General features: G+C 35.7%; 1 protein-coding gene across 1 annotated transcript in view; it reads right to left on the reverse strand.

The window, feature by feature from the left end:
• Nucleotides 1–21,796, reverse strand: part of Nlrp14 (NLR family pyrin domain containing 14) — a 30,273-nt gene extending 8,477 nt beyond the window's left edge. The window contains exons 1-7 of the mRNA XM_046437949.2: nt 21,505–21,796; nt 20,645–20,713; nt 16,754–18,350; nt 13,623–13,787; nt 10,293–10,460; nt 2,207–2,377; nt 1,568–1,738 (exon numbers count right to left, since the gene is read on the reverse strand). Coding sequence (XP_046293905.1) covers nt 1,568–1,738; nt 2,207–2,377; nt 10,293–10,460; nt 13,623–13,787; nt 16,754–18,350; nt 20,645–20,713; nt 21,505–21,796 — 2,633 coding nt within the window. The remainder of the gene's footprint in view (nt 1–1,567; nt 1,739–2,206; nt 2,378–10,292; nt 10,461–13,622; nt 13,788–16,753; nt 18,351–20,644; nt 20,714–21,504) is intronic.
• Between the last annotated feature and the right edge of the window lie 1,547 nt (nt 21,797–23,343).

The following is a 23,343-nucleotide window of genomic DNA, read 5'->3' on the forward strand; positions in this document are numbered from 1 at the left end:
GACATTTATGTCTGCATCAAATTGTATTATAGACTGGATTCATGTTCTTCAGTTTTTCTTACACTAAAACCAACGTTAACCTTTTTATATTGAATACAGTACTACTGCAGAATAGAGCAGCAGGCAGATGGCATATAATAGAAGTGATCATAATAAAATAAGCATTCTTCATATGTAATAAAAGTGGCATTTTCAATCAATAAGAACAAGACATCATGCCATAAATTATTTTTGTAAACAGATCTGATAAGTATAAATCTTAAGACAAAATTGGGAATAATTTAACATGTAAATGTTAAATTGGAATAAACTTTGCATAATTTAACATGCAAATGTTAAAAACAAAACCATTAAGAACATGAGATAATGACTTAAGTGGATTTTTTTTTTAAAGAAAGGTATTTCCAATTTTGATAAAACCTCCAGAAGTCATGAGGCAGAATCTGACCTTATGAAAAATTTAAATTTCTATATTATGAAAATAACCATAGAGAAAGCTGGAAATAAAGCAACATGCTAGGAAAATTATTTGCAATATGTAAGAAGTATATGTGATATTAATAACCATAATATAACATATCAGAAAACATGCATAAGAAAAGTAAACCTATGAAGAAGCAATTCCTAGAGAATAAAGAGCCAAAAACATTTGAAAATATGTTCAACATCAAATTACACGTTATTTTTCAACTTTCTAATACTGATCAGAAAGATTGTGAATACCTAGTGGGGCATTAAAATGAAGATCCCTAGACTACTGCTGGGAATATAAACAACCTATCTGGAACATCTGACCTCCCCAAAAAAGAAAAAAAAATGCAAACTTTGGCTTATCAATTTTATGTCTAGGAAATTATCTAGAAAAAATTAACAGAATAAGCACATTGTGATTCAGCCATACAATGGAATGCTATTATTTCTGTTTAAGGAGTGTGTAATGTGTATGTGTGCAAGAAACAAAAAAATACCTATATAAAAAGTTCATTCTAAGCCCAAATGACAGAGTTGCATAGCTGGTAAACTTTAGTTCTGAATTCATCATTTTCTTGTGAGATGTTAGACAAGTTACATTATCTAAGCCTCACATTCCTGACCTGTATGAGCTACCTAGAACGAATGTGGTCAGTTTGAGACCATCAGGTACCCTTGCACAGCTTAAATAAACTCAGCACAGTGTCAAGAATAGAGTAAGGATACAATACATGGCAGTTATTAGCATCATCATCATCATTAAGGGGTAACAGCTAGGAAAACAAGAGTCAGAATTTGTTCCTAATGTCTCCATCTTAGCTTGGTGTTACTGTAACAGAACACCTGAGGAAATTTATAGATGATAGAAATGTATTTCTAACAGTCTGGAAGCTGGATGTCCAAAATTGAGGGGAAATATCTAATATCTCTCATGACCTAATCACATTTAAAAGATACCACCACCTCAACACTGCTGCATTCAAAATTAAATTTCTGATACATGAATTGTGGAAGACACATTTGAACTATATCATAATTTTAAATATACTTTACAATGCATATTATATTGGAAGGATGAAAACTAGTAGACACTTACACAAGGCTCTGTAGAGTACACTGTGGGTTTTTCAAGGCATCACTTACAAGCTTTACTCCATCATCTCCCAAAACATTGTCTGCCAGGCATAAATGTGTCAGTGTCTTATTGCTGAGGAGAGCCAATGAAAGATCCTCACAACCAACTTCTGTGAGGCCACAACTTTCTAAGCTGAAGGATAAACAGATGGGAAAGGATCCTTCAATTTCCATAGTCCATGTCTCTTCTCCTTCACAAGGAAATTAGCAGGTGCTTATAAATTTGATTCTTTACTATGGGATTAACCTCAACAAATCTACTTCAATTGTGAATATCATTGTAGCCATGTACAGGACAGAGTGAAACAAAGGAAGACGAAAAGTCTAGAAAAGGAATGAAAATAAGCTTGATCAGAAAGAAAATTATCTTAAAAGTCATGTAGAAGAGGAAGGGAGGGCTGCTGGTATAGTTCAGTGGTATATCACATGCTTTGCGAACACAAAGTCATGGATTCAATCCCCAGACACACACAGAAAAAGAGAAGTACCAAAACAGGAAGTACTTACAGAATTCACCTAGGACTGACAAATGGGCCTGTTAATATTAAGACTCAGGCTTTTCCCTATTTAAACCATAATGAAGTTATAAAAACAGACTCACGACAGTCTCTCTAGGCAACATTTTGGATGTTGTAAGGCCTCACATAACAACTTCACGCCATCATCCAACAGATTATTGGCCGACAGATTCAGAAATATCAGGCTCTGGCTTTTGATGAGAGCCTTGGATATATTTAGACAACAAACTGCAGTTAATTCACAGGATTCCAACCTGGAAAACAAAATCAAAAAACCAGAAATGATACATCCTACAAAAGAATGACAATCACCACTCACACCCAGCCAGAGAGTAAAGATTTGTCAGTTTGGGGGGAACCTTGACTGAAATTTCAGCTTCCCTTCATAGAATCAGTTATTTAAGTATAGGGCTATGACAGAGTTAAGGAGGGAAGAAAGCTTCTCTCTCCCATCCCCAATTCCCCATGAAAATGTGTATGAAAGCATTTTAAAATCTTTAATGGAAATACATTTTTTTAGTCTGAGAGGTATTTCCCTAACTACAACTCTGAAGAAGATGGATCAAAGGATAACTGTCCCCTCCAACACTGATCTGTGGAACAACAGAGGCAGACAGAAGTCAGGAGCAATCTCCCGTGAGCTTGCTTACTCATGGGAATCAACCCATGCTTTCTGAGGAACTTGGTCCTTAAAAGTGAAACCAAGAAGTAAATCAGAAATAAAATTGTTTCTAAAAGAGGAAATGAAGTAGAAAAAGTACACATAGAATCCTTCTAAATAATCTTGAAAGAGATTTCTATTTGAAAATAATTTGTGCTCCATACACTGGGAGTGATACCAACAATTTGTGAGAAGAGTCAGGCAGCACAGGGTTCTTGGCAGCTGGAGCTGCTCCAGGTATTCCCTTTAATAAAGGGCTTAACAACTTGAGGCACTCAGGAATCGGTTCTCTCCATCAAAATCAGGGTACACAGAGGCAGGAACAGGAAAAAGCTCCCCCCTGCAGTCCAGAATTAGATACAATGGGTGACCTAGAGTATGACCAAAGGCTGAAAATCTTAATTTTCCCTGAAAAAAAAAAGTGTTCTGGGTTGAATTATGTTCCTCCAAAAGTCATATGTTGAGATGCTAACTCCTAATGTGGAAGTATTTGGAAGTGGGTCCTTTAAGGAAGTAAATAAGGTTAAATGAAGTGAAAAGAGTAGGGTCCTAATGTAATAGTACTGGCATACTTATAAGAAGGGAAAGGGATACAAAGAGTGGGCAAGTACACATAAAAAAGGCCATGTGGGGACACAGCAAGAAAACAAAAGGTGAGCGACCTCACCAGAAATCAATCCTGTCTGCTCTTGATCTTTAAACCTCCATAATATTGAGAAGTAAGTTTAAGATACTCAGAGTTCATGGCATTTTGGTATGGCAGCCTGAGCAGAACTATATCGAGGGGACACTGTATTAGCAGCCGCACAGGTAGTTGGGGAAAAAAGGGGGGACTCTTGTCATTCTGTTTGTACAGAACTCTTCTAGACGAGAAGATTCAATATTATGAGGACCTGTGGATAAAATATTAAATTCTTACAGAAAGATATTACACTAAGGGGCAAGTGTATGAAAAAGAGAAAACTAGGGGACATGAGAAAATGTGTGGAAGGATTTGTTTTCATTTTAAATGTATAGGAAGATAAAGACTCTGAAACAAGTAATAGCACAAGGGGAGTGAGATTGAGAGAAAGGGAACAGGCTGAGGATGCAAGAATCCAACAAAATCAAAAAGAAATCTGCTATCTGAGTTAGATGTAAAAAATAGTAAATTAAAATTAATGAAAATAAGTTTGAGAAACTCCCAAGAAAAAAAGAGGGGGAAACCAAACATTAAACTGACTAAAAATTACATAGGAAAAAATATCTATAATTAATGACCATTAGGTGCTTTTGAAAAACAGCATGAAAAAGAGAGGAAAAGAACTGAAGCCATTTTACAAAATTCAATTTAAAGAAATCCTTGCTGAGTAAAAAGAGATTGCCCTGCACCAAAAGATATTTTAGGCAAAAGAAATAAAAATATATCCTATCATCATCAATGACAAGACAAAATACTACAATCTGCAGAGGCAGGGAGAGAGACTACAGATTTGAGAGTCAGGCTTTTTTTTTTTAAAGGTGTTGATAGACCTTTTGTTTATTTATATGTGGTGCTGATAATTGAACCCCAGAGCCTCACACACGCCAGGCAAGTGTGCTACTGCTGAGCCACAGCCCCAGGCCACCAGGCTATTCTTATACTACTCTTTAGAACACTGAATGTTAGAAACTAATATAGCAAAGTAAAAGTTCGGAGAACAGGGTGGAGATCTAGGACCCTGGTAAGCTGTCATACATCTATAAAGGCAATTGAAGGACATAAATCAAACTCTACCACTCACATACATTTCAATAAGTCATTAGTTTACAATCTCACCAAGAATGTAATTAATAAAAATTAAGTTTTTTTTTTTAACAATGGAAAAGGAGTTTAAGAAAACAAAACAACCTGGTAATATACACTGACAAAAATTTTGTATGTGGAAATTAAGTCTGAATAATTATATTCATGTTGTCATAAAAAAATTCAGAAAAGTATCCAAAGTGTCCAAAAGTATAAAATATGTACCCTGTCATCCCAGATTAAATTAACATACTTGAACTGTATGATAGAGGTATGCTAAATGTATTACTTTATATAAAAGTATTTTAATGTCAAAATCCTTTTGAATTGGATAACTCAGGCAATTTGGAGGGGATCTAAAGAAGAATAATTACCACCAATTAAATTAAAAAGTGAGTATTTACAAATTTCTGGACACATCTGTATATAAAACAAAAATGAAGTAAAATATCTCTCACTTAGGAAGAAAAAAATAGAAAGCTGGAAATAACAATTGAAAATGTTTTTAACCATGAATATTAAATGCTTAACTATAATATATACATTTTAATGCTTGCTTAAATCATTTGCACATTAGAAGTTTGAGTTTCTTGAGATTTCCAATTTTTCTTAGTGCTAACTAATGAAATTTCACCTATGGAACCTCCTAATTCCTGATGAATGAATCTCAACTTCATAAAATGTTCTTTATTTTGCAGCTGCAAAGAAAAGCAGGTAGTTTATAAGTCAGAAACTATTTTATAAAAGTGAATGTTTTGCTGTTTGCTGTGGTGTACACCTGTAATCTCAGCAACTTGGGAGGCTGAAACAGGAGGATTCTGTCAAAGCCAGCCTCAGCAAAATGGAGATGCTAAGCAAGCACAGAAAAAAACAACTATTTCGTATTTTTTATTTTCTCTAAATAAAAAATACAAAATAGGACTGGGGATGTGGCTCAGTGGTCAAGTGTCCCCAAGTTCAATCCCCACAACGTACCCTCCAAAAAAGAATGAATGTTTTCTTATAACTAAGGCTCTCAATTACTTGGGACTTTAGAAATCATTGCTATGTTTTGTGAAAACAACCCTTAACTACTAAGTTTTGACTGTCATATGAAATAATATGTAACTCTTAACATTCAAATTAATATTTCTGAATTCCTAAATATTAAAAATATTTTGTCAAATTTAAAAAATATCACTGGAACCCTCCCATGCATAGAAGTAATAGTAGAAAAAAAAAAAAAACAGTGTGATGATTTGAATAAGGTTTGTCCTCTCTAAACTGATATTACAGCTTAATCCCTTTGGGGGTTCTTAAAAGGACAGAAATTTGAAATTTAATCTGTATTTTTAGAAATGGGACTGTTAGGTGGTGATAAGGAAAGTCATCAGGGTAGATGAATACAAGTGATTGAATACTGGTGGCTTTATACAAAGACTAAGAGACCAGAGGATATACGCATCCCGTCTCTTGCCATGTTACGTCTTGCACCACCTCAGAATTCTGCCAGTAAGGAAGCCATTGGCAGATTCAACCCCTTAACCTTGCACCTCCAGAACCATGAGCCAAAATAAACCTCTTTAAAATACCAGTCTGGGATATTGTGTTACTACCAACAGAAATCAGACTAAGACACTGTTTCCTGTTTTTTCTAGAGTTAGGAGGAAATGTGTCATTTATATTAAGATATAACATTAATCACCAGTAATTCTATCAAGAGAGAAACTGCTAAGGGATTATGGCTCCAAACTGACACCTAAATATAAGCCAACAAAACAGATTATTTTATCTTACATTTAGTTTCTTCTGGAGAGCGTACCCAATTATTTTTTCTTTTTTCTGTACTGGGGATTGAATTCAGGAACACTCAATCACTGAGCCACATCCCCAACCCTATTTTGTATTTTATTTAGGGACAGGGTCTCACTGAGTTGCTTAGTGCCTCACTTTTTTTTGCTGAGGCTGGCTTTGAACTTTTGACCCTCCTGTCTCAGCCTCCTGAGCTGCTGGGATTACAGGCCATGTGCCACCACACCCAGCCCAACTATTTCTCAATAGTAGCACTAAACTAAGGCTCATGGCTAGAAATTCCTAAAGCCCCTTAAAAATACACAAATTATGATTTTTTTTTAACTGGCCTTATTGATTCTTGTCTATGGCTCTGACCAGAGGTCACTGGGTATAGATCCACAAGGTGGCTCTACAAACAGTTGACTCAGAGCAAGGGACCCATGTTCTACCTGGAATAATTTCTTGGTTTGAGAGTTGGTCAGGGTAGAATTTTATCAGATGCAAGATGATGTGGCTTTCCTTATGAGTTAATCCCCAGTGGAATAAGTTCTCCTGTGCTGCTAGCAGATTAAGATCAGAAAACTGCCATCAGAGAAAGCTGCTATTCCTCAGTCATGAGGAACTGTAACTCTGAAGATGAGCACCACAGAAACTTGGGAGAGCTGTTTGAACATTATTTTTCTCTTCTGAAAATGTCTGCTAAGTATTTCCAGGTTGCTCAAGAATTTTCCAATTTTTTTGTTTGATTGTGACGTTACTTTTATGACATCATTAGAAATTCAGGGATGACAGGAGAGGGTTGTTGCTGAAGCAACATGCAGAAGCTGTCTTTCTCTGAGAATCAGTACCACAGGTGACAGAGGAATTGTGTTCCTAAGATACCTTTTTAACAGGATAGGCCTCAGGGCCTACTCTAAATCAAGGAAACATCATTAAATTAATTTTCTGAAATTTGAAATTTAAAAGATGGCTGGCTGTATAGCCTTCTGATTTTTACCACAGTGAAAACAAAAAATGCAAACATGTTATTTTTAGATCACATAAGACCATATACTGTATTTAACAGTGAAAATTAAATTTCTTAAATCTCTTATGCTTACATTAATTACATTAATATTTAAAAGCATGTATGTGGGAATATGATTAAAGTGAGTTAAGTTACCAGCATATTTATAAATTGTAATCAGTGAATATTGCAATTATATACTATCTGGGTCAAGTTTTGAGGTATCATTGTTTTGATATAATCTTAGATATCAAAGGTGGTAGTTATATTATCTTTAACGTTAACTTAAATATAGAAACAGTTTCTAAACTTTGTAACCAATTTTGGAACCTTGGAGTTATAATATTTTAAAAATAAGTTAGCAATTTATGTGTATCAAAGTTTTCTAGAAAAATTTAAGACAGAAAATTACTTTCTTACCACACAATTTACTTTCTTTTTTTTTTTAAAGAGAAAGAATTTTTTAAATATTTATTTTTTAGTTTTCGGTGGACACAACATCTTTATTTTTTTTTATGTGGTGCTGAGGATCAAACCCAGCGCCCTGCGCATGCCAGGTGAGCGCACCACTGCTTGAGCCACATCCCCAGTCCCACAATTTACTTTCTTAACACCCATTTGTTCTTCATACTATTCAAATTAAAATAGCAATATATATATATTTCCTTATATTCCATGTTATTTCTGCTTTAAAAGTTAGGATTTAAAATTTTAAGTGATATTTCATTTAAGCCTAGTTGGTATGATTAGCATGTCTACACAGTATACATACCATAATCAAGTTTACAAAAGTGAGTGAATACCAGAAAAATTTTTGAAATGGAGAAGAGAGGACTGATATTTAGTTTTCAACTCTCTGCACACTGAATAATGTGCCCAGGTAGCAGAACTTCTGGTTCCAAAGCATGTACCCTCTCCAAAGGCTGTTCATATTTATGATGACTCATTATTATAATTATTTACAATCATGAAGCACATAAACCAGAAGGGCTCCTCACTCCTGTAGAAGCAAAAATTTCTATTGATCCATATGTTATTTACCTGTTATCCAATATTTTACTCTAGTTATTGCAGCACTGTTGTGGATATTTGCCTTTCTCAGGTATGTTTCTTTTATTCAATTATTGTGATTGCTTTCCTTATGATATATTAGTCTTCTAATTAGAAGTATTTTAAGATGTGTTTTGTCTTTATACCATTTGACACTCGTGTCTGATGGAACCAAGAACTGCTCCCTCACATTGTTCGTGACTCCCAGTATAAGAAGGGAGTCTGGACACAATTAGGAATTATTGGCATACTTCTAATGTATTTAGTTTTCAGTTTTCCCCCTATGTTTCCCAGCATATTTTAATAAATAACCTATTATTGGGCCCACAATGTGGAAAAAGTTATGAAGAACAGACCTTTCTCCCTTCTTTTCTTGAAACTTTAGTAAATATTATAGTGAAACATTTCTGTGAAAATTAGTGATTATGTTTACCTTTTCAGTAAGTTCAGGTACAAAGGCTGAAATGAATCCCTCAGCAATTTAAACTTTTCTAGAATATCTTATTTCTAAATATGCAAAGTTCTGACAATAATTGGGGATCATACTCTGCAGGGCATACTTACAAAGACCCACTAATCTATTAACACTTTATTGCCCATACCATCTGGAATTAGGGAGAATAAACCATCAAAACACAATTCTGAAGAGTTCAGTTCAGTATGATTTATGCAAAAACCAGACTAAATGAGGACATTCATACTGCCACTGGCTCGTATACCAGGATATTTAAGGCAAACAGAAAACTGGAAGTTTTCCTATATGAAATGTTAAGAGGGGGTCTGGGAGACCATCAATTACTCTCTAGTGGCCACCCACAATGAAAAAACATCCAGTCCTTCCACAATGTAATGTTATGTTATTGCAAATTACATTATTGCAAAAGCATCTAATCACTGGTATAAGAAGCCCTAATAGTTAACCCACAGAGATGATTCCCCACTTGAAAGCCTGCTAACTTGGTCTTCATCAAGGTAGCAAAAGTTAATGAATTTCAGCAGAAGACTTTATTCAAACCTCAATTGCCGATCTGTCTCATGCCAAGATTTTTTTGTCTTAGATACACAGCTCCCACTTTAAGAAATATCTTTCCTACCATTTAACAGGTTTTATGCTACTAATACATTTTATTTTTAGACATGGGAACCAGTTACATACTTCTTACTGGATTACAGATCAGAAGGGCAGGTTACAGAAATTATTCATAATGTCCTAAAACTACTTCACAGCTGTAAATCTTTTGCCCCAACCTGGCCTGATGACAACTGCATTCAACCCATGTTTAAGAATTATCCAAGAACTCTCCAGACATGCTATAGGTTAATTTCATGCAGAAACCAGTAAGACTTTTTTTAAAAAAAAATTCCTTTGGTCACAGAATCCAAGAAAGATTCACTTCAGATATCAATTATCTCTCCAACACCTTTCTTTCCACAACGGTGGCATACCTGGCCCTTCATGCATCAAGACTCAGTCTTGGCCAACTGAATTGAGTCTAGGGATTACAAAAACTTCTAAGATAAAACCTACTATAATGATTTTTTATTTTGTCAGAAACTGATTTATTTGATCTTCACTGGAAAATAATATATTTCTTAAAATCTGTCACAGATTTTAATCATCAGAAAAAGTATGATTGCTAATGCTCTCACATTCTTAAAGAAAAATCAGTAGACAGCTGACACTAAGATAAATATCTGATAATAAGCAAGCACCTTTACAGTTGCCACACTGTTCTTTCTCAACCTCTGGTCTTGTTACTGAGTTGCAGTTATAAATGAGGGGGATTCATTATCAAAACTCAAGTAAAACTGAGCCTGCTCCAGCACTGCACCCTGTCATCATTAATACATTGTTTGGCTATCTGTTTGGACAGATCAAAATCTCAATAATAATATAAAAAACCCAAATCTTACCTCAAATTCTGTAGTTTACACTCTGGGTGTTTCAAGGCTTCACATAATGACTTTACTCCATTATTCCCTATTTTACTCCCTTTCAGGTCGAGATGCATCAGATTCTGGTTGTGAGTCAACAAACTAGATATACCCTGACAATCATCAGGGAAGGCGACAGATCTCAACCTTCAGAAAAAAAAATATGCAGAAGGGATTACAAAATCATCTCTATCTCTGGTTACAGCACCCCTCTCTATTCATATTCAACTCTTGGATATGACATAAGTATTTTCTTATCTTACTTTCATCTTTTATCTGACTGTGTTTCTCATATTTTAGGTCAGGTAATTAATCTGAGTTTCAGAGTATTGCTTAGACAAGCAACTGTGTTACAGCTTTGATTTCCATTTATATCCTGACACCACCAACCTTTTTGACCTTAAAGGAAAAAGGTGATAACATCAGGAAGAGCAGAGAGTAGCTTCTGAAGACTTAATCTCAGGAATGACTACCAAAATCATCAGCACTGTTCCAAATACTGCAACTATAACATGAAATAACAATATTAAAATCTTTAAGTAATCAAAATGAGTGCATAGCTAATATCAACTGTGTGGTACACATCATTAGCAAAACACATTGTTACAAAATATGCCTTGTAATCTTACGGATGTTTTTAGGTGTACAGAGGCAATTTGAAGCAAAATATAAAGTTAAATTTTCCAATATTCTTTCCTACTTTCCATCTGCTAACTCAGTCAATATGTCTGATTCTTCTGTAGTGCCTTTGCTGGCCCCAAATTCCCAGTCTGTTCACACTTAACTGTTTGAAACCTCCTCTTGTGATACCACCTCCCCTCTGCTCTGATCACTACCCTTTCTCCCATCATCTCTGCCCCCAATCATCCACAAGAAAATATTTTTTTATCCACTTGTCACACTAACCATCCTCATCTAATAAAAGTGCCTAAAGCACTCTGTAAATATAAATCAGAAGCAGTCTCACTTGTTAAAGTAAAGGAACTACCACTAAGGTTGCAAAGACAGAATGGTCACCAGAGTGTCATCCCTCTCAGAGACCCTTGCATTCTAAAAGAGGAATCCATTTAACCAACAAGGCAGCATTTTGGTTTGGTTTTTAAGATTTGGACTGGTGACATTCAATGAAGGGATAATGTTGGCCAGAGGTTTAGAAATGAGTGAAAAGGACTTCCAAAAACGCTTTAATCATAGCATATACCCTCTTTCCTCAACTCCTTAATCTACAAGACCAATGAACTCTAGTTACTTGAAATCTATTACCAGAACTCACTAAAAACACAGATTCTGAGGAAATGTTTAATGAAGCCTCTTTCCCCTTGAAAGAGCATTCAGGGTTGATAGAAACAAGGATCCATCATTTGTTCAGCATTCAATACATACTTCTAAGCACCCAATGGACCTTGGGCATATGAGACAGGCACTAAAATATAGAGGGAAATAAAATCAGTTCCAGGTTCTAGCAGAATGCAAGGGACATGCAAACAAACACATTTTTAAAAATAAGAGCATGAGAGCCAAATTAACAAAATTTAAAAGATTATATTTGCCAACATTTGTTGCTATCAAAGAGCAGTTAGAACTTCCATATATTGCTCTTGGGACTACAAAATGGCACAATCACTTTGGAGAACTGTCCATTTTTTAAGACATACATCTATTAATCGGCAATTCCATTCCCAAGTATTCACCAAAGATGAAAACTTACGTCACAAGGAAAGAATTCAAAGGATATTCAAAGCAGTCTTACTCAAAACAGCTAAAAAATTAGGAAAATCCCAGGGTTCCATTTACAAGAGAATGAATAAAGAAACTGTAGTATAGTCATATAATGAAATGCTAGTCAGTAATAAGAAAAAGACTAAAATATGTAAGAAAGACATTTTTCAAATATTTAAGAAAATAGGATGGACACAACAAGCATATACTGTATTAGTTAAACTAAAGGATTTACAAGAAAAGACAAAGCTGCCCCACGATGGCAGGTATTAGAATATGATTGCCTCTGGGACTGGATGACATGAAAGGACTGAATAGGAAGGGCTACAAGGAAATTTCCTGAGATGAAGAAAATACTTTATCTTATTTTGGGTATTGGTGACAATATAACATTTTTTTATATCTGGGCATTTTATTGAATGTAAATTATTCAATAGAAAACCAATTTCAGGCCCGGTGCGGTGGCACATGCTTGTAATCCCAGCAGTTTGGGAGGCTGAGATAAGAGGATTGCAAGTCCAAAGCCAACTTCAGCAAAAAAGCAAGGCGCTAAGCAACTCAGTGAGACCCTGTCTCTAAATAAAATACAAAATAGGGCTGGGGATATGGCTCAGTGGTCGAGTGCCCCCGAGTTCAATCCCCAGCGCCAAGAAAAAAAAAAAAAAAAAAACAATTTCAGAAGAAAAAATAGAAAATTCTAGAGCTTGTCTTTGAAAGTGTTTTGCTGATTTGCCTAGAATGTCTGTGGGTTTGTTTTTTTTTTTAAAAAAAGATGTGTGTACTTGGGCTGGGGTTGTGGCTCAGTAGTAGAATGCTTGCCTAGCACATGTGAGGCCCTCAACACCACATAAAAGTAAATAAAAGTATTGTGTACAACTAAAACAATATTTTTTTTAAAAAAAGGATTAAAAAAAAAAAAGTGTGCACATTTAAGGGCTGGGACTGTAGCTCAGTGGTAGAGAGCCTGCCTTGCACGTGTGAGGCACTGGGTTCAATCCTCAACACCACATAAAAAAATAAAGATATTGTGTCCATCGACAACTAAAAAAAAAACAGATGTGTGCATTTAATACTTTTTTATGTGGTGCTGCCGAGGATCAAACCCAGTGCCTCAAACATGTCAGGCAAGCACTCTTCCACTGAGCTACAGTCCCAACTTCCCCATGTCTCTGTGTTCTTTACCTAGAAAATTCCTAATTAAGCCTCAAAATCTCATGTGAACAATTATCACACCCTGTAGAATCTTTCCCAAAACAAGTTAGTTATGCTCCCATATCCTCAAAAGTTTCTGCTGTTCGTGTTCTTAACAGTATTTTGACAAAGGATTTTAAAGTACCATTATGATAAACACATTTTGATCAGTGTGTCATTAGTCAATTTGTTGTTTTGCAAACATAAATGATAGGACTTACAGAAACCAAGATAGCTATGAGATCATTAGGAGATAGAATTTTATCATATCACCATCTGTCATTAACAAAAACATTATTATGTGTTGCATGACTATTTATTTACCATTGGTTTCCCCTAATAAAAGTGGAAGATAAGAAAGATCAGTAACTCCATTAAATTTTCTTATGCCAGACTTACAGTAGTTTTTGTAGTTTACAATTTGTGTGCCTCAGTTCTTGACAGAAAGTCTTCATTGCTAATTCATCAAGGTTACTATGATACAGTTCCAATTCTCTCAAGTTTTCATTTGTGTGAAACACAGAACAGAGATTTTTCCAGCAACGGATAATACGATCATTGTCCCTTTGCCTATATATGAGTGGAAAGAAGAAAAAGATGTGTGAATCTATTTCAGCTCAGTCAACTCTCAGAAGATGATATTAGTATAAAAGTAAAAGTGCTTTGGAAACTGGAGGAGCATTCAGTGCAGCTTTGCCATGGGCATAGTCCAGCAGTAAGTCTTCTCTTTACTTGGCATCTTTCTAGAAGTTTTGTTTTCTTAATAGCTTCCCCATCTCTTATCCACTCCCTAAATACACAAAAAAATTAAAACTAGAGAGATTTCTCTTTGGAGGAAGAGACCTGGGAAGAACAAGAGATCAAATATCTGAAGAGTCAATGTCATGAAGGGAAAAAAAAAAAAAAAAAGCATATGACCACAAAGTAAGGTTAGGATTAGTAGGTAGCAATTTAGTGTGGTGTGGTATGTTATATATTAAGAACCAAAGGCTTTGAGCCTTATCATTTAACTAATTATAATACTTTAGATACATCACATCAATTCCATGAGCTCCAAGATTTCTTCATTTATAAAATGGAAATGTCTTCTCTCTTTATAAGGTTGTGAAGACTCAATAGTCAAGATAAGTGGGAACTCAGAAGCACCTGCAAACATTCAAATGCTGAACAAGTTAATTATCAGGTATATTACCAAAGACTCTAAGATGAATAAAGGGTGGTAAAGGAATAAAACAGAAGTAGCCTGGTGACTATAATAAGCATAAGCTCTAGAACACAGAACAACTCAACTCTTCCACTCACTAATTGAAAAATTTACTAATCAAGTGAGCTTCAGCTTATTCATCTTGGCAAATAAAGTTGAGAATCTCTTATGATAACTGTGAAAGTTCAGCAAAGCAACCTATAGAAAATGCAAGTGTCTCAGGTTTTAAGGGCTTCCTAACAATTGTTAGCTATCATTTACATTGAAATATTTAGTAAATAAATTATGTATAAAATATTTACTATAAATATCTGTTGCTTTGTTCATAATAGTTACTAAATAAATTGGTTCCAATACCTTAATTAAATTGGAATGAATGGTACTACAGAGTAATGGTCTACCACTTAAGGTCAAATTTGTGAAAACATAATAAAACATTCAAATATTTCCTATGTACAAATGCTATAGACAAAATGGTGAATGAGACAAGTTTACAATATAGTTATCTTGTAGAATAGACTGAAGTCATCTACAATGACCCTTTTAAAACTTGAGTTCTCAGGTCCTTTTAAAAATTTTTAGCAACAAGGCCAACTCTAGCATTAGCAACTCTGCAACATAAGTGAGGGAAGCTAGCATGAGGCCTGACAATCTAGTGGCCAGACTTCCAAACATTTATTGTTAAGTATAAAAGACATTCTTAGGCCTGGGTTCAGTCACATCTTCTTGAAATGGAACAAGGAAGTCAGACTTAAGAAAACTGACTGAAGAAAATTACTTGAACTCCTTAAAAGTAAAGGTCAGAGCATTCCAGCCCCCAATTTCTATTATCACGGTTCAGAGGAAAAGGAAATATATGTTCTTAAGAGATGGCTGCTTCTGTAATTGTGTATAGGTCCAATGGAACATCTGGGGAAAAAGTTGGAAAATTAAAGTCTCAGGGGACTCAGATGTGTGACCTCACTCAAGTTATGCCTTTGTGGTGTCTTTTTTTTTTTTTCCATAAGTAAAATGAGAGAGAGCATCTACTTCATGGGATTGTTGGAAAAAATAAATCAAAGGTCTTAGAAGACCGTCAGGTACACAGTAAATACTCAGCAAGTGTTTGTCTTATTTGATGTTCTTGAATCAAGAACTTATTTTCTAGGGCTGGGGATGTGGCTCAAGCAGTAGCAAGCTGGCCTGGCATACGCGGGGTGCTGGGTTCGATCCTCAGCACCACATACAAATAAAATAAAGATGTGTCCACCAAAAACTAAAAAATAAATATTAAAAATTTCTCTTTAAAAAAAAGAACTTATTTTCTAGGTAAACCTCTGAATCTCAGCTTTGAAACCTTAAATAGATATTTATGTATAAGATGTATAATTTTCTTGCTATCAGCATTAAGCTGGACAACATGTTGAGTGTCTGGCTCATTATGAGACCAAGTAAGCTCTCAATTTTAATTAAATTTGGAACTGAATTCTATAGTTCAATTTGTCCCCCAGATTTAGATGGGTAGGTGAGAAAAGTCAACTTGAGGATGGGAATAGGGCCAAATAATATACATAAAATGCTGAAGGTGAATTATTCTTTTAAAAAATATTTATCCAGGGCTGGGGTTGTAGCTCAGCAGTAGAGTGCTCGCCTAGCATGTGTGAAGCCCTGGGTTCGATCCTCAGCACCACATAGTAATAAATAAATAAAGGTATTATGTCCAACTATAAATAAAAAGAGTAAATATTTAAAAAAAAACAAAAAAAAACACATTTATCCAGCACCTATTATTTCTTACTAACCTCTGATAGTCTTTACATAGGCATTAAAGGGCTGAGATCTTTCATAAAGCATGCTCACATACACTAAAGGTCTACCTTTAGACAATGGGAAGGTGAGCTAGGTCAGTAGAGTACAGGGGTACACAGTACAGGTAGATGACCTTTGTGTATCAGCTTCAGCAAGTAGTTTCTGGCCCCTTATTTTTCTGGAAGGGATTGTTTTTAAAAATGAATATATTTCCTACAATGGATGCAAGTTTGCATGACACCATATCCTTCCTTCAGAACTGAAGCATTCATTTCCCCGAGTTGCTGGGAATGCTGACAGCTGAGAGTTGTCATCCCTGTGCCTTTTCTAGAATTTTGCCTTCAAACCAGAAAAGCCAGCTCAAGCAAGTTTTTGCTTATTTCTTATAGCAGTCAAGACTGGTCAATAGGGGTTTAAATGCCTGGCCTCCTTGCCACAGAGTGGATCAGCTCTCCAAGGTTATCCCAGCTCTGGGACCTTGGTTCAACTCCTCCTCCAACAAAATCTACTTTCTTTATCCCCCCCACAGGGCACTTACCAAGTGTCGGCTACAGGGCCTGAGTTTAACGGCTTTTCAAATATCATAGTCACAGACAGTTTAATGGTCTCCAAACATTGGCAGTACTGAAGGCAGAATGAAGACACAAGCAAATGGGCTTCCTTGCAAATCTCAATTTTAACCTTTGGAAAATAGCTCATTGCCTGGATTACAAATGCTTCATCTTGAGTCTCATAGAAACAGAAAAACAAGTCCAGAAGTTCCAGCTGTGATGAAGAAGTGTCACTTTTTCCAAATACTTCCATCCACTGAAGTAACTCTGATTTTAACTCCAGGGATATTTTACAATTAAAAGTGTCCTCCAATTGTTTCACTCTATCTTCATTCAAAAGGCCAAACAGAAACCATTTCATTTGCCTCAAATGGGGATTTTGACAACTTTCACTTTCAAGTAATAGCTTCAAGTCCTCCAAAGACTGGGGGAAGAAATGGTCTCTGTGTTCCCAACTGACTTCCAACATATAGAACATAGCTGCAAAAAACTCCTGAAAATGTAGGTGAGTGAACACATAGCAATTATCATACTCTGTGTCCTTTTGAAGAATATTCGCATCCAGAAAAATTGAGAGGTCAGATCTGGTTAACCCATGTTTCCTGAGATTGTCTTTGTAGAGCACATGTGTCATGGTCCATACTCCTCTGACAGCCAAGTGGCACAGGCTCCTTAGCTGAGCTTCATTGGGCAGTTTAGGAGAGTGTCCATTTACTGGTGCAAACAGGCTGGAGATACAGCACATAAACAGAGCTGTGGTTGTTTGGCAGATCACTGTGACATCGCTGCCCCTCACCATTTGCTGCTTCAGGCAAGTACAGATGATCCAGCACAGTAGGGGAACTTGGCACATGTCAAAAAGCATCTCATTGTCTCTTAATGAACTGAATGCTTTCATGGCCCATGTCTCATCTTCAAAAAACTGGTAAATATAATCCCTTCTTGAATCCTCAGACATTCCTAGTAGCACTGCATAACAGTGGTCCTTCAACAAGGATGCCAGTCTCTTAGAAGCTGTGAATCTTGATGTCACCAACAAGAATGATTCAGAGAGCATCACTTTCCTCAGCAAACTACTCATGAGGAAGGACACAGGGTGTACTTGGGTCCAGTCTTTACAAAGTGCAAACTCAGGTTCCTCAAAGGCAAAGTTCAGTTCGTCAAAACTATCAACAATAAAAAGAAGACTACTTGGCTGGGACAGGATACTTTCAATGGGGATTTCATTGCTAGGCCAGTCCTCTGATATCAATTGAGCAAAGCTTCTCTCTTTCAGCTGGCTAATTTCTCGCCCATTGAGATAAAAAACATAGGCAAACTTCTGTTGATAGAGATTGCCCTCTGCCCATTCTAACATCGCCCTTCTCATCAATGTTGTTTTCCCAACTCCAGCAACTCCCCAGAGCACCACTGTCTGTGGCTGATCACCACTTTTGACATCCACATCAAACAAATGCTCCAATAGGTTTCGCTCTTCCTGAATAATTCCATGATGGAAATCTGTAGGTTCTCCCGGCAAGGAGTTCCTAACCAATATGTCAAAAAATTTTTCCTTTATTTGAATTTTGTATTCTGTTCCACCACCTAGGACATAATGGAGCAGGAAAAACAAAAAAAAAATGATCAAAACAAATTTGATCACACATGATCAAAACAAATTTCATTAGTTGCAATGTTAAGAATACCAGAGTTACAAAAGTAATATAGGCTGAAATCAAAGATGGCTTAGATTTTTAAATGGAGAAATCAAAACAAATATTTCTGTAGGCTTAAAGCCTGCATTAGAAGCTGTTAAATTGTTATGGAAAATAAAAATTAGATTTACTCTAGAATATGTTCTCTTCTTTATACCTTTCTCAACAGAGAAAAAGAATGATATGTGGTGACCAGAATCATCATCCAGATAAAAAGTAAGAGACAATAACAGCAACTAGGGAGGACAACAAGACAAACCTGAATCTATACATCAAAATAATCCAAAGTAGATTCATTTATATTAATGAACACTGAAGCAAAGCATGAATATTTTGAAGAAAAGAATTCCCAGTGTCCAAACATAATCTCATCTTAATCTAGGATCTTGATTTCCCCCTAGATCTCCATTCAAATGATACTGTCTTGGAAAGACCTTCTTTGAATCTTAGTCCTAGAATAGTTCTCCCTTTCATATATTCTCAAAACTTGATGTATTTTCCATTCACAATACATATCACAAGCTTTAATTATTACTTTCAAAGAAATGATACACTTGGGTAGAGACTATATCCCTAGTTCATCATCACATGCCCAGAGATGAATATCTCCTTGTACACAAGAAGTGTCAGAAAAGAATGCAATCATAATTGAATACTGTTCAACTTCTGAATAAAGTACAGATATATGCAAAAATGCAAATATGCAAAATATCAATTATTTAGTTAAAAAGAAATCAAGTTTCAGGGAAATCTGTTTAATACAATCCTGTCTTGGAAAAAGTAGACAAACTTTATGTGCCTCAAAACCTATAGGATATGCATCAAAATGTTAATACTGGTTAATTCCTTTTTTTTTTTTTTTGGAAAGGTAAAATAAAGGTATTTATTTTTCTTATTTTAGAATGTCTTAATGGATAACACTTTAATATAATCACAACAATATTTTCAAATAGGTATTCTACTTATATTATCTATATATGCTTATGTTTAAGTGAAAATGGCAGCAATGATAAACACAAGTTATTATATTTGTACTATGATGTGGTATATTATTTGAAACTAGACTTGGATTAGTTGTACATTTCTGATTCTAAGATATATTAATAGCAGGTTGGGATACGAAGAGGAGAAAAGGGGAAACCCACTTTTTAAATGATATTTTGAATCCTTTAAAAAATAGGTTTGTTTCACTTATGGGAAGTTGAAAAACAAAAATAGAAATAAGCAAACATATGATAGCCAAAACATTTTGGTAGGTTGGAGGAGGAACTATTTGCAAAAACTAAACCCTATCATGAAACTACAATAATTCAAACAGTGTGGAATTGATATACATAAAGAGGAGAATCAAATCATTGCTGTTCTTCATATCTTCAATTTTGTACTTATAATATTTTCTAAAGTTTCTATAAGAAGTACTGTTAACTTTTATCACAAATTGCTGAAAAATAATATAGACATAATTAACTGTATTTAAACAAACATCTCAACAAACCCACTAGGTTTGAAATAATAAAAATTATCATTAGTGTTTTTCATACTACAGGTGTGGGAAGTTATAGTCAAGGTCATTTAATAAGCAAACTGTATTCACTGGTGCTTGAAATTAAGTATATTCTCATTTATTGAATTAAATAATGTGGCCATTTAGAAAACATTGTAGCTAGATTAAAAATAAAGTTCTCTCACTTGGCTCAATTTTCTTTCTACTTTCATTCCATTTATAGAAGCTAGAACTCAACTAAGTATAATTCAAAACAAAACAAGGGAATTAGAAATGGTGATGAACCAGGATGGAGAAGATCTGGTTCCAGAAATTATAATTAACATGAACTAGTTGGTCACCTGGAACTCAATTACAGCACTACTCTGAAAGAAGGTAATAGATGTGATAAGCTGTACGTCCTCTGCCAACTCAAGAAATTTTTAGTCCACCTTGTTCATCACACTGTCAACTTTTAACTGGACATTTCCAAATACTGCTCTCCTGAGGCCCTGCATTAATATGGCCCTGATTCCGACTTTGGACCAGACAGCCAATGTTGTCAACTCTTTCTGAATGATATTCAGGAACAGGTGGGGTATTAGAAGATATTAACAAAAGTTGAACAATGTTCCTCTGGGAGATAAGCCCCCCATGATACTTCAAAAGCTCAAATGCTGACAAAAAGCCTATCTACTCACCCAGCACCACCTCCTGAATTGGTGCCTCTCCAGCCTCAGCATCCTGTGGTCCCATTTTCTGGGCTGTCCCTGCAACAAGTTCCAACAGAATCATGATATTTTCCAAAATCAAATATTTTAGGTGATGGACAGAACAGGATCCAGCATTTCTACTCAGTGCTCCAGTTCTGAGACTATCTGGGTTAAAAGAAACTAGAGGCAACAGAGCCTCAAACCCCACCAGCTTAGCCAAGGGAGGAAATGATGCGGTGCAAACAAAACTTGCCATTCCTTCTACTCTGTAGGTCTAGGGTAAATGGTGTAGTACGAAGGGTAAATGGTGTAGTACGAGTCTCAGTTTCCTTGCCTATATTGACCTTAGAGCAAAATGAAGATGCACAAAGTATATAATGTATACACACTTGTAGCTGTAAAGCCTTGTATATGGGCAATGGATTTTAAATGTCTATAATACTGAGATTGCTAAAAATACTTGCTTTGTTTTGTCTTTTAGTAATTTTTAGCCCATTATATTTCAGCAAATATTTTAAAGCATATTTGAGATTTCTCAGAATTTAACCTATGACTTTATCATTTAGGCAAAGGCCATTAGATGGGATAATTCCTATCAATTTCTTTAGTCATTTTAATAGGTACAAAAAGTTATCCCTGTAAAAAAGCCTGGCTGAGTGATATTACTCAAAATCTCCTGCTTTAGTGTTGCCCAAATGATCTAATAAGCTCCCCATGTATGAGACCACCACTAAGCCTATGTCCCTTAGAGTGGTTTAATCCCCAAGTCCCTCTAAAGAATCATTTGGAAGAGCTCTAGGAAACACTTCCTACTCCCTCCCCCCAGATTTGTCCCCAGTATCACTCACAGTTGATCTCTGCTTTTGCTCTCTGACACAGATCCTTCAAGTTCATCTTGCCAAAGATTTTGAGAGTCACATCCCAGGCCTGCCCTCCTGGATAGTGTTTGTTAATCAGGTTAGCAAGTTCCTCCCGCTTAGCTTTCTTCACAGCAGTCCAGGGTATCGGACAGGGCTGGGGTTCTGTGGTCTCCTTTAGGAACAACTTGAATTTACTTAATTCCTCTTTGTTTAGTTCCTCCAAATACAATAGGAGCCCAAAATCAGAAAAGAAGGAAAACGATGACGATGAATCTGCCATCTTGTCCATGGATCAGAATTCAGGCTTCAGTGGGGAAAAAGAAATTTTAAAAAACATGGAATAAATGGGACATGTGGAAAAGTATGATTTGAGAACCATAGCATTTTCTGATACATTTCCTGACATAAAACAATCCTTTGACATAGACCATTGTATTGCATTACTTTTTCCACCCTCCCAGAATTCAGTCCCAGCCCCACCATTTATTTATTTTTTTTTATATTTATTTTTTGGTTGTAACTGGACACAATATCTCTTTTATTTATTTATTCTTTTTATGTGGTGCTGAGGATCGAACCCAGGGCCTCCCACATGCTAGGCGAGCACTCTTCCGCTGAGCCACAATCCCAGCCCCCCAGCCCCACCATTTATGAACTGTAAAAGTTTGAAAGTCAGTTCATCCTCTATCAGCCTAGTTTATACTTCTCCAAAGAGATGATATGAGAATCAACCTCAGAGGAATGTAGTATGAATCAAAGGAGGTAGGGTTCATGTATCACCTGGCACAGAACAGGCTCCTACTAAGTATGGGTTAGTTTCCTGATTCCTTCTCTTCCCCACAGACACCTAACACATATCTCAGCCTATAAAACATTGTTACTGCATCCTTGCCAATACATTATAACTCTTGAAACATATACAATTGGAACATCCCACAATCTCATTTTACCATATCATGTCTGGTCACAAATTCATAGAGGCTCTAAATGTCTGGTGCTTGCTCACAAACTCCTTTCATACCCACTCCCAACAGTTATTGTGGGTGAAGTTCACTGTTAAAGCTCATCCCTGATAGAATTCTTTCATATCCTTGACATCAACTCTCATGACCTTATTGCACTCCAACATTTTACTCTAATGCTGTCATTGCAGGTTTCAATAGCTACTACTAAAATTCTTAAATTGCAGACTCCCATAACTCACTTTCTACTAATATCTTAGAGTTAATTGAGCAATTTCAAGCCCTGATTCCCATGACAGTTTTTCAAACACCAAATTCTAGTCTTTTGAGCCCTGCATTTCATTTATCAGCCACTTTATTCAGTTTTTTATTCAGCATGGGCATTCCAGTTAGCCACTTAAACACACTCCCTAATACCTTCAAGGTCCTCACCTCCTCTTCAGTGATCTGCCTGAAAAGACAGAGCTAAAAAGTGGACAGAATTCAGCTTAGATCTCTCTCAAACCCCCTGCCCTTTGCAGTCTTTCATTCTTGTTAATGGTATTGGAAAAGACAGGCGATGGAAGTAAAAATGTACAAAAGGGACAGTTTAATTGCTTAAATGGAAAGTGGATTTGTCCTATAGTTATTGGTGAACTATCAGCAGGTTTAGAGTTTTTTTTTTTTTTTTACTACACTGCAGAAATATTCTAGATTACAGATAAATCTGACAAAAATAGGTTACATAGTGACTTTTTAAAAAGTAGTAAAAGGGAATAAATTTATAGAAACTTTAAAGGAATACAAACTTCTCCATGACATACAGAATATGGCAGGTGAGGGAAAGTAAGGCATAGAACACATGCCTGACTTCCTAACTAGAAAA

This window comes from Marmota monax, unplaced genomic scaffold (assembly GCF_021218885.2).
Source record: "Marmota monax isolate L192 unplaced genomic scaffold, Marmota_monax_Labrador192_F-V1.1 WCK01_AAM20220418_F8-fsc00061, whole genome shotgun sequence".
Lineage (NCBI taxonomy): Eukaryota > Metazoa > Chordata > Mammalia > Rodentia > Sciuridae > Marmota > Marmota monax.